At 47.3% G+C, this 19176-nt stretch overlaps 1 protein-coding gene across 1 annotated transcript in view; it reads left to right on the top strand.

Moving 5' to 3' along the window:
* The window catches only part of DIS3 (DIS3 homolog, exosome endoribonuclease and 3'-5' exoribonuclease), a 165079-nt gene that overhangs the window by 125961 nt on the left and 19942 nt on the right, over window positions 1–19176 (top strand). Inside the window, exons 15-17 of the mRNA XM_029603017.1 lie at window positions 384–470; window positions 9208–9364; window positions 14079–14293. Of these exons, the coding sequence (XP_029458877.1) occupies window positions 384–470; window positions 9208–9364; window positions 14079–14293 (459 nt within the window). The remainder of the gene's footprint in view (window positions 1–383; window positions 471–9207; window positions 9365–14078; window positions 14294–19176) is intronic.

The following is a 19176-nucleotide window of genomic DNA, read 5'->3' as shown; positions in this document are numbered from 1 at the left end:
AACACACATACTTTTACCCACGTTGTGCAGAAGCATTCCTGACATACGGTTAGCTCAGAAGAGGCAACAGCACACACAGTTTTGGATTTTCAAAACTGCACACATTTTTACCGGAAAACATATTTGCAGAAAAAACAGATGCAGATCCCAGCGGGTACATTTACCTTAGGCAGTTCTTGAAGGCAAAGTATATGCATGAGTTTCCCTTACATTTGCTGCAAAGTCACTGGAAGCAGGTGCCTGTGGATTTTGCACCTCCCGCACAGTTTCAAAAATTGCCTCCTTAATTGCTGTCTGAATGATGTGAAAAAATGTGCAACTCATGCCAGTACTTAACGAGACTGGAATTATTGGAGTTTTTTTCATTTGCTTTTTTCTTTTAGAGCATTGACACTTTCTTCACCAGAAGTCCGCTTCCACATGGACAGTGAAACTCATGATCCCATAGATCTACAGACAAAGGAGCTTAGGTATGTAACATAGTAAATGACAGCAGATAAAGACCAAAATGGCCATCCAGTCTGCTCTTTGCTGTTTAGGGTTGTAACCACTGCTCCATGCGAGTTCCCCCAGTGCATTCCTTGAAGCACAAAGCCATACCATTGCTGTTATAGGCTGACCTGCCTCTCTGTGCAGGTTACTAAGTGCTCCCTTTCCATCTTCTTTCTGCAGGGATCCTCTCCATTAATCCTACTATTTTTTTTATTCCATTTTTGTGTTCTCTGTACGTACACGGATCAGTCCAGACTCCTGGATTTATTCATCCCTGCCAGCAGATGGAGACTGAAAAAGTTTCACTGACACTATTTCGTAAGCCCTGGTGCCACCTGCAGTTCCTCATTATTTCTCTGTCTCCAGCAGATGGTGGATGGTGCATAAATCTTCACTTTCTACAGTCTGTTAAATTCTTTTTAATTTTTTCCTTTTTTCTTTTTCTTGTGAGCCTTCCTCCCAGGGGTTAGAATCTTGAGGAGACTATTTCCCTGTTTGGTCGAGGTGAACAAGCTGGAGGTCAGTGACCTTTTTGTAGGCTCGATCCTTGGTGATCTGTGGGATGCAAACCTGGTGGTCCAGATCCCTCCCCTTTTCGAGGCAGCTTTGGGCTCAGGACTGTGGAGTTTTGTCACCCTACCTGCTCCTTTATTTTGGGGTCTCTCCCTCTCCTTTCTTCTTTTTGACTGTGCTGAGCTGGACAGCTCCGTTGCAGCCTTAGGAGAGGGGAGACCTCCACTTTTTAAAAAAAAAACCAAAAAAAAATAAGTTACAGAAAGCGGCTGTGCGGTAAGGCTCCAGTGTCGTCCCCCCCCCCCCCCCCCCCTTCAATTGGTCGGCACGGGTCGAGCCTTTTGACTCTTCCCCGGGGCTTGGCGGCTTTTAGGCTCAGTGGGGGGCGTTTCTGGTCCCACCGGTGGGGTGATGGTTTGCCGCTCGATGTGACAGCGGCAGCCATTTTGGGTTCTCGGGTGCTTTTGCCCGCTCCTTGGGAGGGGGACCTTCCTCCGCAACTTTCCCCAGTCCACCCTGGTCCATGGAGGGGGCAGGGAGACCAGAGGAAGCAGCTTTGCTGGATTTGCCGACTTTGGGGAATATGGGGGATCGGGCCCCTCCCTTTTCCCCTGACTTTATCCTGCTGCTCCATTAAGCTTATTTTGGCGCAGCAGGAAAGGATGGAATACCAGCAGAAGACAGGACCAGCATCCCCCGGCTCTGTGCCCAATGGCTTCCAGATTTGTGGCTGGGCCCAGTCTGTCCTGGGGCCCCCGGCCTTCCGGGGTGCAGCGCTTGTTGCGTACGGGGAGGGCAGCTGACGATTCCAATAACTCTGTTGGGTCCCCGGAGGCCCCCAAAGATGTGGAGGCAACTTTGGGGGCGCAGGGTGCTGATCAGGGAATAACTGACACAACTCCAGGGGACGACCTGGTGGCCCTTCCTGTTTCGGAAGGGGATGACCCCAAAATCCTTTCGTTCGGAGGGAGGAGTTGGGTCCCCTGATTCCTCAAGGAGTTGGGGCTGAAGATCTCTCAGGAGGATTTGGACATGGACAGGAAGGATCCAGTCCTCGATGGCCTTAGGGGCCCCCTGACTGTTTCCTTATTGGTCCGTGAAACAGTTAGTGGATCGTGCATGGAGTACCCCCTCCCCCGACTCCAGATTAAGTGTGGGAAGAGTGATGTCGAAGCTTATCCCTTGCCTGAGCAGACGTTAAGAGCTTTTTTCACTTCCAAAAGTGGACGGGGCCGTTTCAGCAGTCACAAAGAAGATGACTGTCCTCATTGTAGGCGCCGCAGTTCTGAAGGATGTTCAGGATCGGAAGTTAGAGCTCCATCTCAAAAGAATCTTTGAGGTGTCTGGTTTGAGTCTGCAGGCTGCCATTTGTTCCAGCTTCAAGTAGAGAGTATGTCTGTGCTGGGTACAGCAACTTCAGGACGCACAAGCAAAGTCTGGTGGCGAGGAGCTTAACGCAGAATGCTTGGAGGCATCAGTCGCATACGTAGCAGATGCTTTATGCAATTTGGTACGAACTTCATCTCATATTTTGGGATCTGCGGTGTTGGCCAGGCGATTATTGTGGCTCCGTAATTGGTCAACGGATGTTTCTTCTAAATCCCCATTTAGTTCGCCACCTTTTAAAGGGCATCTTTTGTTTGGGGGGAGACTTGGAGCAATTGATGAAACAACTGAGTGAAAATAAGGGTTCACAAGTTAGCAGAGGATAAGCCTAGGAGCAAGCAGGCTTTTCAATCTTGGGCGCGTTATCAAGATAGCAGGAGGTCTCGCCATTCGAGAGGTGCCCCAGCATCACAGAAGCAGTTCTCCTCTGGGTTAGGCTTGGGGTCAGTCCTTTCGTTGAGGTTGTAGGCCCTTCAGAGCTTCCACAGGAGGTGGAGCTACAGGGGCCAAATCCTCACAATGAGGCAAGACCAGTCCCCTCCGTCGTTCCCTGTATAGGGGGTCACCTAGAGCGATTTTACGGGGAGTGGACCAAAGTTACTCAGGATCAGTGGGTTCTCAGTTTTAATAAGAGATGGTTGCGCATTAGTTTGCATGCCCATTCACGATCTTTCTAGTCTCCCCCTGCAGGTCATGAGAAAAACATCAAGCAGTTCGGGAGACTTTAGACAGGTTGCGAAGCTTAGGGGCCATAATTCTGGTTCCTCAGGACAAATGGGGCAAGGGTCGATACTCCATTTACTTCGTAGTTCCAAAGAAAGAAGGCACCTTTCGCCCTTTTCTGGACTTGAAGCGAGTAAATGCAGCGTTAAAGGTTCCAAGATTTCACATGGAGACCTTACGGTCGGTGATTGCAGCAGTGCGCAACCTAGAATTTCTGGCTGCTTTGGATTTGACGGAGGCGTACCTGCACATTCCCATTTGTCGGGATCACACGCGCTTTCTGAGATTTATGGTGCTGGGTCAGCATTTCCAGTTTCAGGCTCTTCCTTTTGGTTTGGCCATGGTGCCACGCACTTTCACCAAGGTCATGGTGGTTGTAGTGGCAGCTCTTTGGCATGAGGGGGTGCTGGTGCACCCTTATCTCTATGATTGGCTCATCAAGGCAAAGTCGGAAGCCAGGTTTCACACTGCGGCTCAAAAGATGATTCATCTCCTCAAATCTCAAGGCTGGGTGGTAAATCTGGCAAAGAGCCTCCTGAAACCATCTCAGACTCTTGACTACCTAGGCGCTTTGTTCAGGGCAAGGTCTTCCTCACAGAGGAGAGAATGTGCAAGTTAGACGCAAGTTCAGCGTTTGTTAGTGTTGAGGATACCCGCACAGCAAACATTTGGGTCCGATGCTGAAACTTTTCCCATCAGCGCAAGAACAGCAACCATTTTGGCCTCAGTGGCAGCAGGAGCAGCTGAAGAAGTAGGGGATTACCTGCCCCCATTATGTTCTGCTGTGTCTGGGCCTGAGGAGCAAGGATCCTCTATTTCTGAAGATAACCTTCCAGATGAGGATTCAGACTATCTTCAAGCCTTTTCTGCGGATTTTGTGCTTCCTATGCACAAGGCATATCTAGCTAAGAAAGCAGCGGGGGCAGGGACAACCCTCTGTCCCAGAGTTGGCCCGTGAATGGGTCACGGCCTGCAAAGAAACCCAAGCTTTCGAAGAGCAAAGGATCTACTAGCTTATGAAAGCTCCTGGTTATGTGGTCCCGGGGGACACTGACAAATTAGATTAATCTGAGGCTGCTGCAGAGGGATACCCCCAAGAGTGGGCTCTGTGCAAGATATATCTAAACCAGAGGATGGACCAGAGGAGGTTCTGTTGGCCGAAGCGGATGACCTTAAGATGGTATGCCTTTTTCATAAAAGTTGAGCTGTGGCCCTTGATGCCACATGTCCTTAAGGAGTTGGGCATTAAGGTTTCACAAGAGGAATCTGACCAGGAAGGGGTGGACCCTGTCATGGTGACGACTGAGACAAGAAGAGACAACTGAGGGAGGGATATGATAGAAGTCTACAAAAATCATGAAAGGACTTGAACAAGTTAATGTAAATTGGTTATTTACTCTCTTAGATAATAGAAGGACCAGGGGGCATTCCATGAAGTTGGCAAGTAACTCATTTAAAACAAATCGAAGAAAATTCTTTTTCACTCAGCGCATAGTTAAGCTTTGGAATTCTTTGCCAGAGGATGTGGTTACAGCAGTTACTGTAACTGGGTTTAAAAAGATTTGAATAAGCTCCTAGAGGATAAATCCATAAACTGCTATGATGGTAATTAATAAGCAATAGTAACTTGTGATCTATCTAATGCTTGGAAACTTGCCAGGGACTTGTGACTTGGATTGGCCACTGTTGGAGACAGGATACTGAGCTTGATGGACCCTTGGTCTGACCCAGTATGGTATATCTGTGAGGTGCTCAGCGAAACAGTTTCCTTTTCATAAGTCAGTGAAGAAATTGGTTGTCAGAGAGTGGGATAACCCTGAGACCAGCCTCAATGGCAAAGCTGTATCTGTTGCTGGAGGACGTGCTAGAGCTTTTGACACTTCTAAAGGTGGACACTTTGGTGTCGTCAGTAACCAAGAAGTCCACCATTACAGTTGCAGGGTCTGCCGCACTAAAAGATGTTCAGGATCAAAAGTTAGAAGTCCGCATCAAGCAGATTTTTGAAGTCTCTGCCCTGGATATCGGGGCTGCAGTTTGCAATAGTTTTATGCAAAGAGCCTGCTTGCACTGGATACAGCATTTGCAAGGAAAGGAGTCTACATCAGCAGCTGCAATGAAACAGACTGAGCACTTGATAGCAGCAGTGGCATATGTGGCGGATGCCTTGTATGAACTGATGAGCACTTCTTCCAGGATTTAGAATGCCACGGTTTCAGCCAGACGTCTGCTTTAGTTATGAATTGGCTGATGTATGGCCTAAATCTTAGCCAGGGGCCCTGCTGTTCAAGGACAAGCTCTTGTTTGGAGAAGATTTGGAATAGCTGATGAAACATCTGGGAGAGTCCAAAGGGCATAAAATGACAGAAGACCGGCTAAGGGCAAGACGTCTTTTTTTTTTTTTTTTTCCCACCCATTCCCACTTCTGGGAGAATAAGAGGTTCTGTCAGAAAAGAAGGTCTTGGGGTCCTCAGAGGCAGAGCTTGAAAAGAGCACAGTCCTTGGGGCAGTCCTTTCGCAGTGGATGCAGTGAGCTGGGGACACAGAGTCCTCACAATGAGGCAAAGCTGGTCCACTCTTCTGTTCCAGTCATTTAGCTCTCTCTTTTACAAGGAATGGACCAAAATTATGACAGATCAATGGGTCCTAAATGTGCTAAAAGATGGCTATGCTTTAGAATTTGCTTGGCAAGTTTGAGAGATTTACATAGTCGCCCCTTGCGCTCCCCACGCCAAACGAGTGGCAGTCCAGGGGACAATGGACCTCTTTCGGCGTCTGGAGGCAATAGTGCCGATTCCTCAAGAGGAACAGAGAATAAGGAGGTATTCCATGTTTTTATTGGTACCAAATAAAGAGGGAATATTCAGACCTATTTTAGATTTAAAAAAGGTAAATGTAGTCCTCAAGATTCCACATGTAAACCCCGCAGTTGTACACAAAGATGAGTTACCAGTCTCTCTCAGTTTGACAGAGGTATACCTCCATATAGCCATCAAGCCAGAACACCAGTGGTTTCGATGGTTCATGATACTTATTTTATTATTTATTTATTTAACAGTTGGTTCATGATACTTGAATAATGTTTTCAGTTTTGTGCCCTTCCTTTCAGGTTGGTGACTGCTCCTCATACATTCACCAAAGTGTTGGTGGTATGGCATCCATATCTGGATCTCTGGCTCATACGAACAAAATCAACGGACCTCTGTCGACAGTTCAGTGGGTACTGCTGCAGTTAAGGTGTCTGGGCTGAGTAGTAAATCTGGCAAAGAGCCATCCCATTCCCTCTTAGTCCCTGGAGTATCTAGGGGCTCATTTCAACACTCAGGTGGGGTACATGTTTCTCACAGAAGAGAGGATGCTAAAGGTATAGGCTTAAATCCAGTGCTTGTTGGAACATTTGATGTCCAGAATCTGGAACTATTTACAGGTCCTGGGTTCTATAACGTTTACCCTAGAACTAATTCTCTGAAGGGGCTGCATATGTGCATTTGCACATATGCAGCCCCTTCAGAGAGCTCTTCTTTCCCGGTGGACTCCGTTGTCAGAGGAGTTTCATCTTCCGCTTCCTCTCATGGAGTCCAGAGATAGCATTTCATGGTAGATTGGTACGAGAAAGCCGACTCGCAGTGTGGATTTGGAGGTCCCAATTTGGGTGATAGTGAACACTGATGCCAAGCTTTCTAGTTGGGGTGCCATGCGTGGAGATCAGTCAGCGCAGGGCCAATGATCAAAGAAGCATCGTGATCTATCAATCTGTAAAAGACGAGCGGTGCATTTCGCATTACTTGCCTTTCTGCCACGATTACATGAATGATCAGAGCAGATTCTATCAGACAATGTAACAATGGTGGTGTACATCAATCTGCAGGGAGGTACCAAAAGTCAAGCACTGACTCGGGAAGCCCAAGAGTTGGTCCGCTGGCTGGAACACTTGTCTTGACTGGCGGTGTCTCACAAGGCAGGGGTGGGCAAGGTTCAGGTGGATTTTCTCAGTTGAAAAAAGCTAGACTCCGGAGAATGGGAGTGTCGGACGCAGCAATCTGTATCATTCAGGCTAGGTGGGCATTACCCCACACGAACTTGATGGTGTCCTGACTGAATGCTAAGGCATCTTATTTTTACAGTTGCTGGAGAGAACACAGGACAAAGGGAATTGATGCTCTGGTTCTACCCTGTCCTCGAGACATTCCGCTTTGTATTTCCTCCGTGCCCACTAGTGGTGAAGGTGCTAAGGCAGATAGAGAAACATCAGGGCAACATGATTCTAGTGGCTCTGGATTGGCTTTGTCATCCTTGGTTTGTTGACCAGGTCAACTTGGCAGTAGACAGGCCTATAAGGTTCGGCCATGTGTCGAGGCTTCTCAACCAAGGTCAATATTTTCAGAACAGGCAGCTCACTTCTGTCTCGCGGCTTGGCTTTTGAGAAGAAGTAACTGAGATGGAAGGGTTACTCCAAGGATGTCATTACCACCTTGCTGCAAGCCATACATCCATCCATGATCTTGACTTATGTGAGGATTTGGTGAGTCTTCAAGTCCTGGTGTGCCAATCAGGGAATTCAGCCCACTCATGCATTAGGCTGTCTTCGGGGTAAAGTGCAGAGAATTTCCCTGGCCACGCATCCAGACATTTTCTTTGAGGAGCAAAACATTTGCATCCTCCAATGAGAAAGAGTTGCCCTCTTGGAATTTTAATCTGATTCTGAGGGGGATATGTGAGGCTTAGCTTGAACTGCTGAAGAGGGCAACTATAACTCTGAAGGAAGTTTTTTTGTGGTGGTGTGTTTAGCCAGTAGGACTTCAGAACTTCAGGCACTGTCGTTTTGGGATCCTCTTCTGCAAATTTCAGAATCTAGGATCTCATTGCGCATGGTACTTTCTTTTCTTCCAAAGGTTGTTTCAAAATTCCATTGTAATCAAACAGTGGAGCTTCAGGCCTTTTCAGAATTTGGATTCTTTTACACTTCAAGCAAAAGAACTTTGGGTGTCAGATGTGCGGCGGGCATTGTTGAAATGTTAAGGTTAGTAATAGTTCCCAGATGTTGGCTCATCTCTTTCTGCTTTGGTGTGGCTCAAAGAAAGGATGTAAGGCATCCAAAGTTACAATTGCACACTCGCTGAAGGAAGCTGTTTGCTCGGCTTAAATTTGTAAGAGTTGTCCTCTTCCAGAGGAGTTGAGGACTCATTCAACTTGCTGTCAGGCAATCTTTTGGGCCGACTCTCAACAGGTGTATCCACAGGAGATTTGTCTGGCAACTACTTGGAAGTCGTTGCACACTTTCACCAGACATTAGCGTTTGATGTCCAGACTCCGGATTATGTGGTCTTTGGTGAGAGTGTTCTATGAGTGAGACTTTCACGGTCCCACCCTGGTTAGGGGAGTTTGGGTACATCCCAGGAATCTGGACTGATTTGAGGTATGAACAGGAAAGGAAAATTGGTTTCTAGTGCTAATTTTTGTTCCTGGAATACCACAGATCAGTCCAGAACCCTGCCCATCTGCAAGAGTCTGCTCGTACTGACTGTTTTTAATTGTGATGCAGAGTTGCCGAGTGATTCATTGATGTTTCTCCTTTGTTGTTGGAAAGGATTTCCAGTTTGAAAGCTTCACCTTCTTCCTGCTCGTTGAGGGGGGGTTTTGAAGTCTTAGTTGTTAGAGTTTCTTGATTATCATCTTGGTTTGGATATAGGTCAATACTGAGGGACTGCAGGTGGCATACTAGGTGTTATGGCAGTATCAGTGAAACCTTTTTCTCTGTCTTCATCTTCTGGCAAGGAGGCAGAACCCAGGAGTCTTGACTGACATGTGGTATTCCAGGAATAAAAATTAGCAGGTAAAACCAATTTTCCTATTTTTGTTATTTAAAATATGTATATTTACACCAGGGATACTTTCTAACATAGTCATGTTTGTATAATTAAAAAAAAAAAAGTCGAAACTTTTAGAATTCCTCACAAACCTCTCACGGTTCATTTTTATGCAAGTCTAATGGCCTTTTCTAAAGCTAGCTTTCTAGAGCTAGTACAAAATGATTTCCTTATATATATATAACCACTGATTTTTTTCTCATTAACATTATTCATTTTATATTTATAGAGAAACAAATTCTATGGTTGAAGAGTTCATGTTGCTTGCCAACGTTTCTGTCGCAGAAAAAATTTACAATGAATTTTCAGAGTATGCGTTACTGCGAAAACATCCTGCTCCTCCGCTGTCCAATTATGATATCCTTGTGAAGGCAGCAAAGTCCAAGGCAAGTTCCTTCACACTTGAAAGGATGTGTTTCCCTTGAGAAATACAATAAGTATTTCTGTATTTGAGTAAAATGTGCTATACTGTGAATGGCTTCACAGGAATGGTTGGGACCATTCCTGTGAAGCCATGAAATCACAAGCATTATCACAAAGAAACTTAACTATTCCTCCCTGATGGCTGAAGTTTTTTGAAGAAATACACCATGTTGCATAATTGTCCTCTGCCAGAATCTTTAATGAATTGATTTGCATGTTTTTTTAGCTCATTAGTGGTTTTGGGTTTTGCACCATCTTTGCAATTTTTCCATGTGTTATCGCATTTGCGAAGTCATTTGCCATTTAGTACATTGTCCTCTTAATCCCAGAAATATTTGGAGTCTTTACTGGTTTAGATATTTTCTATTGGAGCAACAAAAAAGCATTAATACTATAAAGTTGGTGCCTTTTTTTAAGCCTCATTATATGTGTCTCCAGTATTTACAAAGAAGTCAGGGTTTGCATATGAAAACCATAATTTTTTTAATAAAATGTTTATTCTTATCATCCTGCTAGTCCAGTTCAGATGCATGAATTTATACACTCTGCCAGCAGATGGAGACAGAACATAATGCTTCCAATGACATCATCACTGGTATTAGTAGTTGGTACAACACAGATGCTTGCAAATATTTTCTTTCTCCAGTAGATAGTGGCAGGTACTGGACTGGTATAGCAGTATTGTTAGACTCTTAGGAGGTCATTGGGTGTGATCTTGGTAGAGTAATTTTCAGGCCGCTCCCAGGGCACCAGTTTGCGAACTGTCTCCCCTGGTAGAGTGCCGTTCTCAGCTTCTGGAGTATCTTTTCAGTTTTATCTCCAATGTAGTAGGCCTTGGATCATACTCCTGGGGAAATTCCATGGTGGAACAGTCATTTGGTTAGTTCCCAGGTGCCTACGAGCCCTGGCAGAAACTTGAGATATTTGTGGCATGCAGGAAGGACTCTCGAGCAGGACTTTTGCTCTCCAATAATTTCTTTTTGTTTTCTACCTTTTCTCCCCCCTTCCCTAGTCCTCTTATGTGGATTTACCTCTAGCCTCGGTTATTCTTCCAGTGAATGAGCTTTCTGTTTTGCAGCAATTATTAAAGCTGTTTAAAAAAAAAAAAAAAAAAGGGAACAGAGCCCTGGTGCTTCTTTATTCAGCCACAGTTTGTTGCTGCTGTAACTCTGTTTTCAGCACCGGTGAGAGGAGGAGCTGGGGTTTCAGGTAGGCTTACTTAGCTGCTGTTTGGGAGGGGGCTTCCAACTGAATTTCAGCAGCTCAGGCACTGGGTCACAGAAGGTGGTGGTGGGAGGGTAATCACTCCTACAGCAACACCAGTAGCATAGATGGCCATGGACCATTTGGGGGTGCCTGGCAACAAGGCAGGATGGGGTTAGCTTGCGGGAATAAGGAGGAGGGGTTACCCCCTTCCAGGGTAGAATGTTTGAATCACTGAAGTGGGTCTGTTGACCTACCTCCTCTGGCCTTTTGTCTGGACACTTTGTTTTTTTTTCTAACAATTCAGGGAGCTTGGGGGGGGGGGGAGAGCAGGGGCCCAGACTGAAATTGAAATCTATTTGAGGAAGGAAGGGGGCCCTGGCTGCCAAGCCAGACTTACCTGTGTTTATTTGTCTTTTTTAAAATGCGTCCGCACTTAACCGGCAATATTCTTTAGAACAGCGGTTCTCAACGGGTGTGTCGTGACACACCAGTGTGTCCCGAAGCACACACAGGTGTGTCGCTACACTTCCCAGTCCCCCCCCCTGCTGGCCCAGGGCTCCCCCTGCCCCAGCGAAATAGGAATTCATCCTCCGCCCGGGCTTAAAATGCTGATAGCCCGGGCGGAATGCAGCAGGAGAGCTGGAATCAGCAGCACCAGCATGGTCTCTTCTTCCCGCCCCCCCCGTGGTCCAGAAGAGGAGTTGGAATGCAGTGGCCGCACGCGCGGGAAGAAGAGACCATGCTAGTGCTAGCAGTGTGGCCTGAAGAAGAAAGGGTCAGCCTTAAGAATGAGCAGCGCGGCACAGAGCACAAGAGGAACAACGTCAGCCCCCGCAGCCGATGGGAGTCCTTTCTAGAGGCCGCGAGGACTGGAAGTGGAGGAGGCTGCTGCTGCCGCTAGTTAGGTGGGGGGAGAGAGTGAGCAAGCATGCATGCATATGTGTTTGAGATCATGTGTGTGTGTGTGTGAGAGAGAGAGACAGCATGTATGTAAGTGAGCGACTGAGCCTGTATGTGTAAGTGTGTGATTGAAAACCAGTTTGTGTAAAAGAGTATGTGTGTGTGATTGAGATCCTTTGTGTTTCAGAGAGATAGCATGAATGTAAGTGTATGACTGAGAACCTGTATCTGTAAGTGAGAGATTGTGTATGTATGATTAAGAGCATGTGTGTTTGTGTGTGACTGAGAGCCTTTGTAGGTGAGAGTATGTGATTGAGAGCCTGTGTGTGAGAGAGAGAGCATGTTGTAAGTGTGTGATTGAAAGCCTGTGTATGTGTGAAAAGACAGCATGTGTGTAAATGTGTGATTAAGAGCGTATATAAGTGAGAGAGAAAAAGCATGTGTAAATGTGCTTGATTGAGAGCCAGTGTGAGAGAGAGAGAGCTTGTGTGTGATGAGAGAGAGGAGACAGTTGCAAGCAAACCATCCCTCCTCCTGCTAACTCAAAACAATCTCGGGGCACCTGGATATCAAACGTTCCCAGGTATGCAGAGCAAAGCATTTTTTTATCATTATTATTTTTCATTATTGGGTCTTTGTGCCTGCTATTTGGAAATATTTTATTGGTCTCTAGAAATTTTTGGTATGAGTTTTAAATTATTGGATATTTCATTCATCAGTTGGTTTTACTGCTATTGATTTTATATTTCTTGATTTGTTTTATGACACTGGTGATGTTTCTCTTTTTCCTTTGTTACACTGCACACAGAATCTCTGGCTTGTTGCGGTTTCCAGTTCAGTTTTCGTTGGCATGTTTCTATTTATACTTTATGGTCTCTTTATTCTTTGTTAGGTGAGGATCTGAACGTGTGACAGAGGTGAGGAATTCTGCTGGTGTGTAGTTTCTGTGTAGGACTCTATAGCAGCCTGGCTTGGTCCGTTTTCCTAATAGGAGGCGTATTGGAGTTTTACGGCTTGGTGTAATATTTTCAGTTTTGCCTTGTAAGTTTGAGTGCTGGAAATTGGCGTTGTTTTGTATGGGATGTTTATGCAGTTTCTGTTCAGACAGAGTACTTATCTTTCCCTTGTGTCATTCTTAACAATAAAAATAATACTGGGCCTTTATTTTTTATTTCCGCCATGAATTGTAATGAGCATTGTGTCACAGATGTGAGTGTGGTCTGTCAGGTGTGTCACGATGGGAAAAAGGTTGAGAACCATTGCTTTAGAATATCATTGGATAATTTTAAACCTGCTCTTAGAAATGGCTAGTGTTAGCCGAAAAACGTATTTATATCTGAGTTAGCTAGACAAGTTTTACGGCTACCTCATCCCCACTCCAAGAATTCTATGAAAAACCCATTACTTGTTCGGTTAAATTTTATCTGGAGAATGAGATATTTGGCTAAAATTTAGCTTATTAAGAGCCGGCTCTATTACAAAGTTGGCATTTAGCCAGATAATTCACAAGTTATGTAGCTAAATATCTTTGAATATTGGCCTCAGTTGTCTCCTTCCCTTCATTCACTCTTCAGTTGTTTGTTTTATTTGCATTTTGTATGTATCACTGTGACATCTGCATGGGTCTCTGATGACAGCACAGAACCACCCAGATGTACTTTCTAAGTAGATAAGGCACCTGAAACTTCAAGCACTAATATTTTCTCAGCAATGAAATAAAATTAAAAACAAGGAAAAGGCAACTTAATGGTATTGTTTATTTGATTTATATTCTGTTTTTCAGGAGAACTGGATCAAATAATGTAATACAAAGTTCCTATTTCTGCTACTTTGAACTTCAATATATAAATATTATGTACGGCCATCCCATTTTAATAAACATTGTGGGTAACAGACAGTATAATTGATGCCTTCACAATTATAATCGATATAGAGCTATTGACAGTGAGACTTCATTAAATTTAGATTAAAAAGCAATAGAACAGGTGATATCTTGTGATTTTCTTGAATATGTCCCTGAAGAAGCCCAGCCTTGGGTGAAACAAGGATCCGTTGTTGGACTAGATGCATATGGAGGATTCAATAGAGGGAGAGCCCCCTCTTTGGGTATAAATTGAGAAGCGCTGAAATTTCATGGAATAGCGTTGTGTGCGTGTATAATATCAGTATTTTTTGAACATTATAACTATTTGGAGCACACAATTGCCTTTTGAAATAGATTGGAAACTCTATGAAAAAAAGTGGTTCTTTTTTAGAAATGTTTTGAGGCTTTGTTGCACTTTTTTGTGAAAAATTGTATGAATTACATTGTGTCATTAGTGTATTGTTTTTAATAGTGTGATTGGTTGAATGATTGGTCTCAATAATTTTAACTGTGTATATGTTTACATGTTGGATTAATAAATAATATTGCACATTATTTGTAAATGATATATATTTCTCTGTGTATGTGGGAATAATTGATCATTAGAGAAATTGTTGTTTTACGTATTCCCTATGTGTTATTTGCTACAGTAAATATATTGGCCATGTATGCAGACCAAATAAAAAGGCCTCTTTCTCATTTTACAGAACTTGGAGATTAAGACTGATTCTGCCAAGGCTCTGGCGGACTCTTTAGACAAGGCTGAGTCTCCTTCCTTCCCGTACTTGAACACACTGCTAAGGATTCTGGCAACTCGCTGCATGATGCAAGCAGTCTACTTCTGCTCAGGAATGGACAGCGATTTCCATCATTATGGTCTAGCCTCCCCTATCTATACACATTTTACTTCTCCTATCAGAAGGTATTTAACTTTGAAATGTTCTGTAATAATATTCTAAAATAATTATTGGTGTGCATGCACCAAAGATTTTACAGTCCCATGTTTGAAAAGAGGGAACAATATATAAAATGTTTTGGAACTCGTTTGATGGACTGATATGCAATAGATCCAGGGTGTCCAATTTCTCAGAAATATGCACTGATCTCTATACCAACAATTTTCAACTTGTGTGTCACAAAGCACAGGTAGGTGTTTCTCCATCCTCCACCAGCAGATAATATGCTTCCTGGTCCTCCACTGGCTTGATTGCTCTTCCCTTCTCCTCTGCCCCAGCGAAACACAAAAAACAACTCCTTCGCCCAAGTTTGAAAATGTTGGCAACCTGGGCAGAATGCAGTAGCAGAGCTGGTGGAAATGGGGCAGCAGCCGTAGCGGCATGACCTCTCCTTTCATTCACACGCGACCTGGAAGAGGATGTGGTATGCGGTGAGCTTGTGCACATGCGGGAAGGAGGAGAGGCCATGCCGCCATCAGAAGCAGGAGTAGCATTGGCCTCAGGCCTGATTAATCATCAAGAGGAGCACCGTGGCCCAGAGCAAGAAGAAGAGCCACCAGTGGTCAGGAGTAGGAGGCAGAGCAGGAGGCTGATGGGACTCTTTCTATTTCTTGGGGCTATATAGGCTGAAGGAGAGGGATGCTGCTGCTGTTGCTTGTGCTTGGGCGGGGGAGAAGGGGAGAGGTGAAAATGAGTATGTGTGAGAACATTTGCAAGCAAATCTCTTTGCCTTTCCTGATAATTCACAGTATAACCCCTGGAAATCAAAAGTTCCCAGATATGGAGAACAGAGCATACTTGGAAGACCCCCAGATGGCACAGAGTACAGTACAACTTTTTGTTCTGTCTCCATCTGCTGGTAAGGGAGGAAAAAAACATTTGTCTAGATTGGTCTGGTAGGATTCAAGGAAGAAAAATTAGCAAGTAAGAACCAATTTTTGGTTCAAAGTACAGCTAAACCCAAATTTATCCTTATTCACTGATCATATACAAAATGCATGTTGTCTGTTACCGTTATCTTCTCTTCCCCACATGAAGAGCCTTGGAGCCTGGATTGACTCTAATTTATCTTTCAAGCACCATATCAAGTCTGTAGTCCTCACAGCATTTAAGTTGTGGGTTCTCTCTGGTCTTAAGTACTTCCTTGAATTTTGTGATTTGTCTTTTAGTCCAGTTCTCAATCTTACCACTGCTGGACTACTGTACTGCTATTTATGTTGGTCTCCCTGACTCTTCTTTGAGACCCTTGCAACTACTACAAAATTCGACTGCAAACCTGATTGCTGGCATAGGTCGTTGTGAACTCATCTGAACTTGATCTGCACTGGTTAACAGTTCACTATAGAATTTAAGTCAAAATCTGCATGATGGTGAATAAATTAGTTAACTCTGATTCTTCTCCTTGGGGAATGCATTATTAAGACTGTATCAACTCACACAACGTCTGAGGTCATCTCAGAGACATCTGCTGGATATTCCATCTGTGAAACAGTCATATCCCAGAGAGTCCCGGGACTGTGCTTTTTCAATACCGTAGCTGTTCTAATCTTTTGGAACCATTGCTTGAAGCCCTACTCCACACAGAGTGCTTGAAGACATTTAAAATGCAGTTTCCCTGTACGTACCCGGATCAGTCCAGACACCTGGGTTGTGACTCCGCACCAGCAGATGGAGACAGAGCAAAACTCGACGGGCTCCCTACATATAGTAAGGTGCCACCCACAGCCCCTCAGTCTTTCTCTGTCTCCAGCAGATGGGGCAGGTCCACCCACAGTCTCGGGGATCCTTGATTTTTTGGCTCGGGGTAGTCAGTCAGGGGTCTTTTTGTATTTAATCCTAAGTAGTTAGGGCAGTGTGTCTTCAAAAAAAAAAAAAAAAAAAAGAAGAAGAAAGAAGACATAAAGAAGATAGAAGTCTCCCGTCGGGGGAGCCTCCCAGGAGGGTGGAAGGTCCTGAGAGGACCATCCCCTCCAGGTCGAGGCCGCTGCTGAGGGTCGAGGACCCGGCCTGTGCTGGCAGCAGCGTCGGGGGTGACACCGGGGAGCCCGGTTCACTCACCCCCGCCGGAGCTGAAGACTTCAGGACCTCGGCTAGCGCCTAAGTAAAAAAAAAAAAAAAAAAAAAACTTAGCGGTTTCTTTGTTTTCCCTTGCGGCGCCGGCTCTCTCTCCCTCTTCGCCGTCGTTCCGCCGTTCGTTCGAGATCGCCATAGCGGAAGGGGGGCGCGGGGTGGGGAGCCCGGTCGTCGCTGCGATGCCGAGAGGGTCAGCGTGCCGCGCGTGCGGCTCTGTGCGCGCGCGTCTGTCCAGGGACGGTGTTTGCTCCAGCTGCGTCTCCGGCGGCGAGGGTTCGTCGGCGGTCGCCCGGGGGGGTCGATCGCGGGGTGCTCGTTCGCCGTCGCGGGCCGGAGGCTCGGAGCCCGCGTCCTCGGACCCGTTCCCGCTTAGCGCGGGAACGGAAGCCATTTTGTCCAGCGTGAGGGAAGCCACGAGGAGGGCACTCCAAGATGGCGCCCAGCCTCCCTCGCTGTCGCCGCAGCCCAGGATTTCGGGAGGAGAGCCTCCGGGACCCCGTGGGTCGGGGAGCCCGAGTGCAGTGGAGGGCTCCTCCGGATCGGAGGCCTCATTTTCCGAAGATTTCTCGCTGTTGCTTCAGAAACTCGCCAAATATAAAAAATCGCGTCTAAAACCTGGGAAAGCTTCCGGGGGGAAGGAAGCGTCCTCCCGGCCCCGGAAGAGAGCCGTGCGGACCCGGGACGCCCGGGGTGGGCCACGAGAAAAGCGACAGCCGCGTGGCGACCCACAGGAATCGGAGTCGGCGTCCACCGCCTCCTCGGACGATGAAGCGTTGTCGGGAGCCCCTGAAGGCCAGGAAGGCCATGAGGACGAGGGGCAGGCCCAGCCGGGAGCCGGCAAAGGGCCGCAGGCGGCGGAGGGTGACGACCCCAAGGTCGTCCGCCTGTTTCGGAGGGAAGAACTTTCTCCCCTTATCCCGGCTATCCTGGATGAGATCGGAGTGGATCCTCCACCTGTGGAGTCCCGGCAAGGCGTCAAGATGGATCCGGTGCTGTTGGGCCTGGCGGGCCCTGCGCTTGCCTTCCCTTGGCACTTCTCGGTCTCAGATATCTTGTTCCGGGAATGGGATACCCCGGAACTGGGGCTGAAGGTGACTAAGGCTATGGACAAGCTTTATCCCCTTCCAGAGGATGCTCTGGACCTGCTGCGCCTTCCACGGGTGGACGCGGCGGTGTCAGCAGTGACGAAGAGGTCCACCATCCCCGTTACCGGTGCTACGGCCCTCCGGGATATCCAAGATAGGAAGCTGGAGGTGCAGTTGAAGAAGATTTTCGAAGTGTCCGCACTGGGAGTGCGGGCAGCCATGTGTAGTACTTTTGCACTGCGAGCGGGGCTCAGGTGGGCCCAAGTCCTGCAAGCGAACGCCGACCTCTCCTCAGGGGAGGCTACTCAGGCGGATAACTTGGAAGCGGTGATTGCCTACAGCGCTGATGCGATGCATGATTTGCTCAGAACATCGGCCAGAGCTATGGTATCGGCGGTCTCGGCGCGTCGTCTCCTCTGGCTTCGCAACTGGGCTGCGGATGGGGCCTCCAAGGCTCATCTGGGTTCACTACCCTTTAAGGGAAAGCTCCTGTTTGGAAAACAGCTGGACGATCTGATGCAGTTCCTGAGCGAGAATAAGGCTTTTAAGTTGCCGGAAGATAGACCCAGGCCTCGGTCGTCCTTCTCGGCAAGAAACAGGTTCCGGTCTAACCGCCGGCAGCGGCCTCAGAGGGCGACGGGGTCAGGTCAGTCCTATCGGTCAGGATCGGCTAGATCATCCTCCTGGTCGCAGTCCTTTCGAGGAAAGAAGTTCAACAGGACGGGTGGACCCTCATCCGGCTCGGGGTCCAAGTCGGCCCAATGAAACGAGACGGGTCCATTCCTCGTTGCCGCCCACCCTCGTGCCGTACGTGGGCGCGCGGCTCACCTTGTTTTACGAGGCATGGACCAGAATTACTTCCGACCAGTGGGTCCTCGCTGTGATAAGAGGCGGTTACGCGTTAGATTTTGTTCGACTCCCGGTGGACAAGTTCCTCGTCTCACCCTGCAAGGCTCTCGTCAAGCGCGCCGCTGTCCGGACCACCCTCCGGCGGCTAGAGGACCTGGGCGCCATTACTCCTGTGCCGCAGGATCAGCAGGGCACGGGAAGGTACTCCATTTACTTCGTGGTCCCAAAGAAGGATGGAGCTTTTCGGCCCATTCTCGATCTAAAGGGCGTCAACCGGTGCCTGCGGGTGCCGCGGTTCAAGATGGAGACGATCCGCTCAGTAATTGCTGCGGTTCGTCCGGGCGAGTTCCTCGCTTCTCTGGACCTTACGGAGGCGTACCTTCACATCGGGATTCAGCCAGCGTATCACCGGTACCTGAGATTCTGCATCCTGGGCAGCCATTACCAGTTCAGGGCTCTTCCCTTCGGCCTCGCCACGGCTCCACGCACTTTCACCAAGGTGATGGTGGTGGTGGCTGCCCAGCTCCGGAGAGAAGGACTGCTGGTGCATCCTTACTTAGACGATTGGCTCATCAGAGCCAAATCGGAGGCCGAGTGTCGGCAGGCGATTGCCAGAGTCTTACACCTCTTGCGGTCCCTCGGTTGGGTGGTCAACTTGTCCAAGAGTCATCTGCAGCCTACGCAGCGGTTGGAGTATCTGGGGGCCCTGTTCGACACCAAGAGGGCCATGGTGTCGCTGACTCAGGAAAGAGTGGTCAAGCTCCAGCGACAGGTGCGCCACATTTTGTCCATGCGGTGCCCGCTGGTTTGCGATTACCTGAGGGTCTTGGGTTCCATGGCGT

This window comes from Rhinatrema bivittatum, chromosome 5 (genome assembly GCF_901001135.1).
Source record: "Rhinatrema bivittatum chromosome 5, aRhiBiv1.1, whole genome shotgun sequence".
Classification (NCBI taxonomy): Eukaryota; Metazoa; Chordata; class Amphibia; order Gymnophiona; family Rhinatrematidae; genus Rhinatrema; species Rhinatrema bivittatum.
Note: the sequence above shows the minus strand (reverse complement) of the source record. Positions and strands in the feature narration are given on the sequence as shown.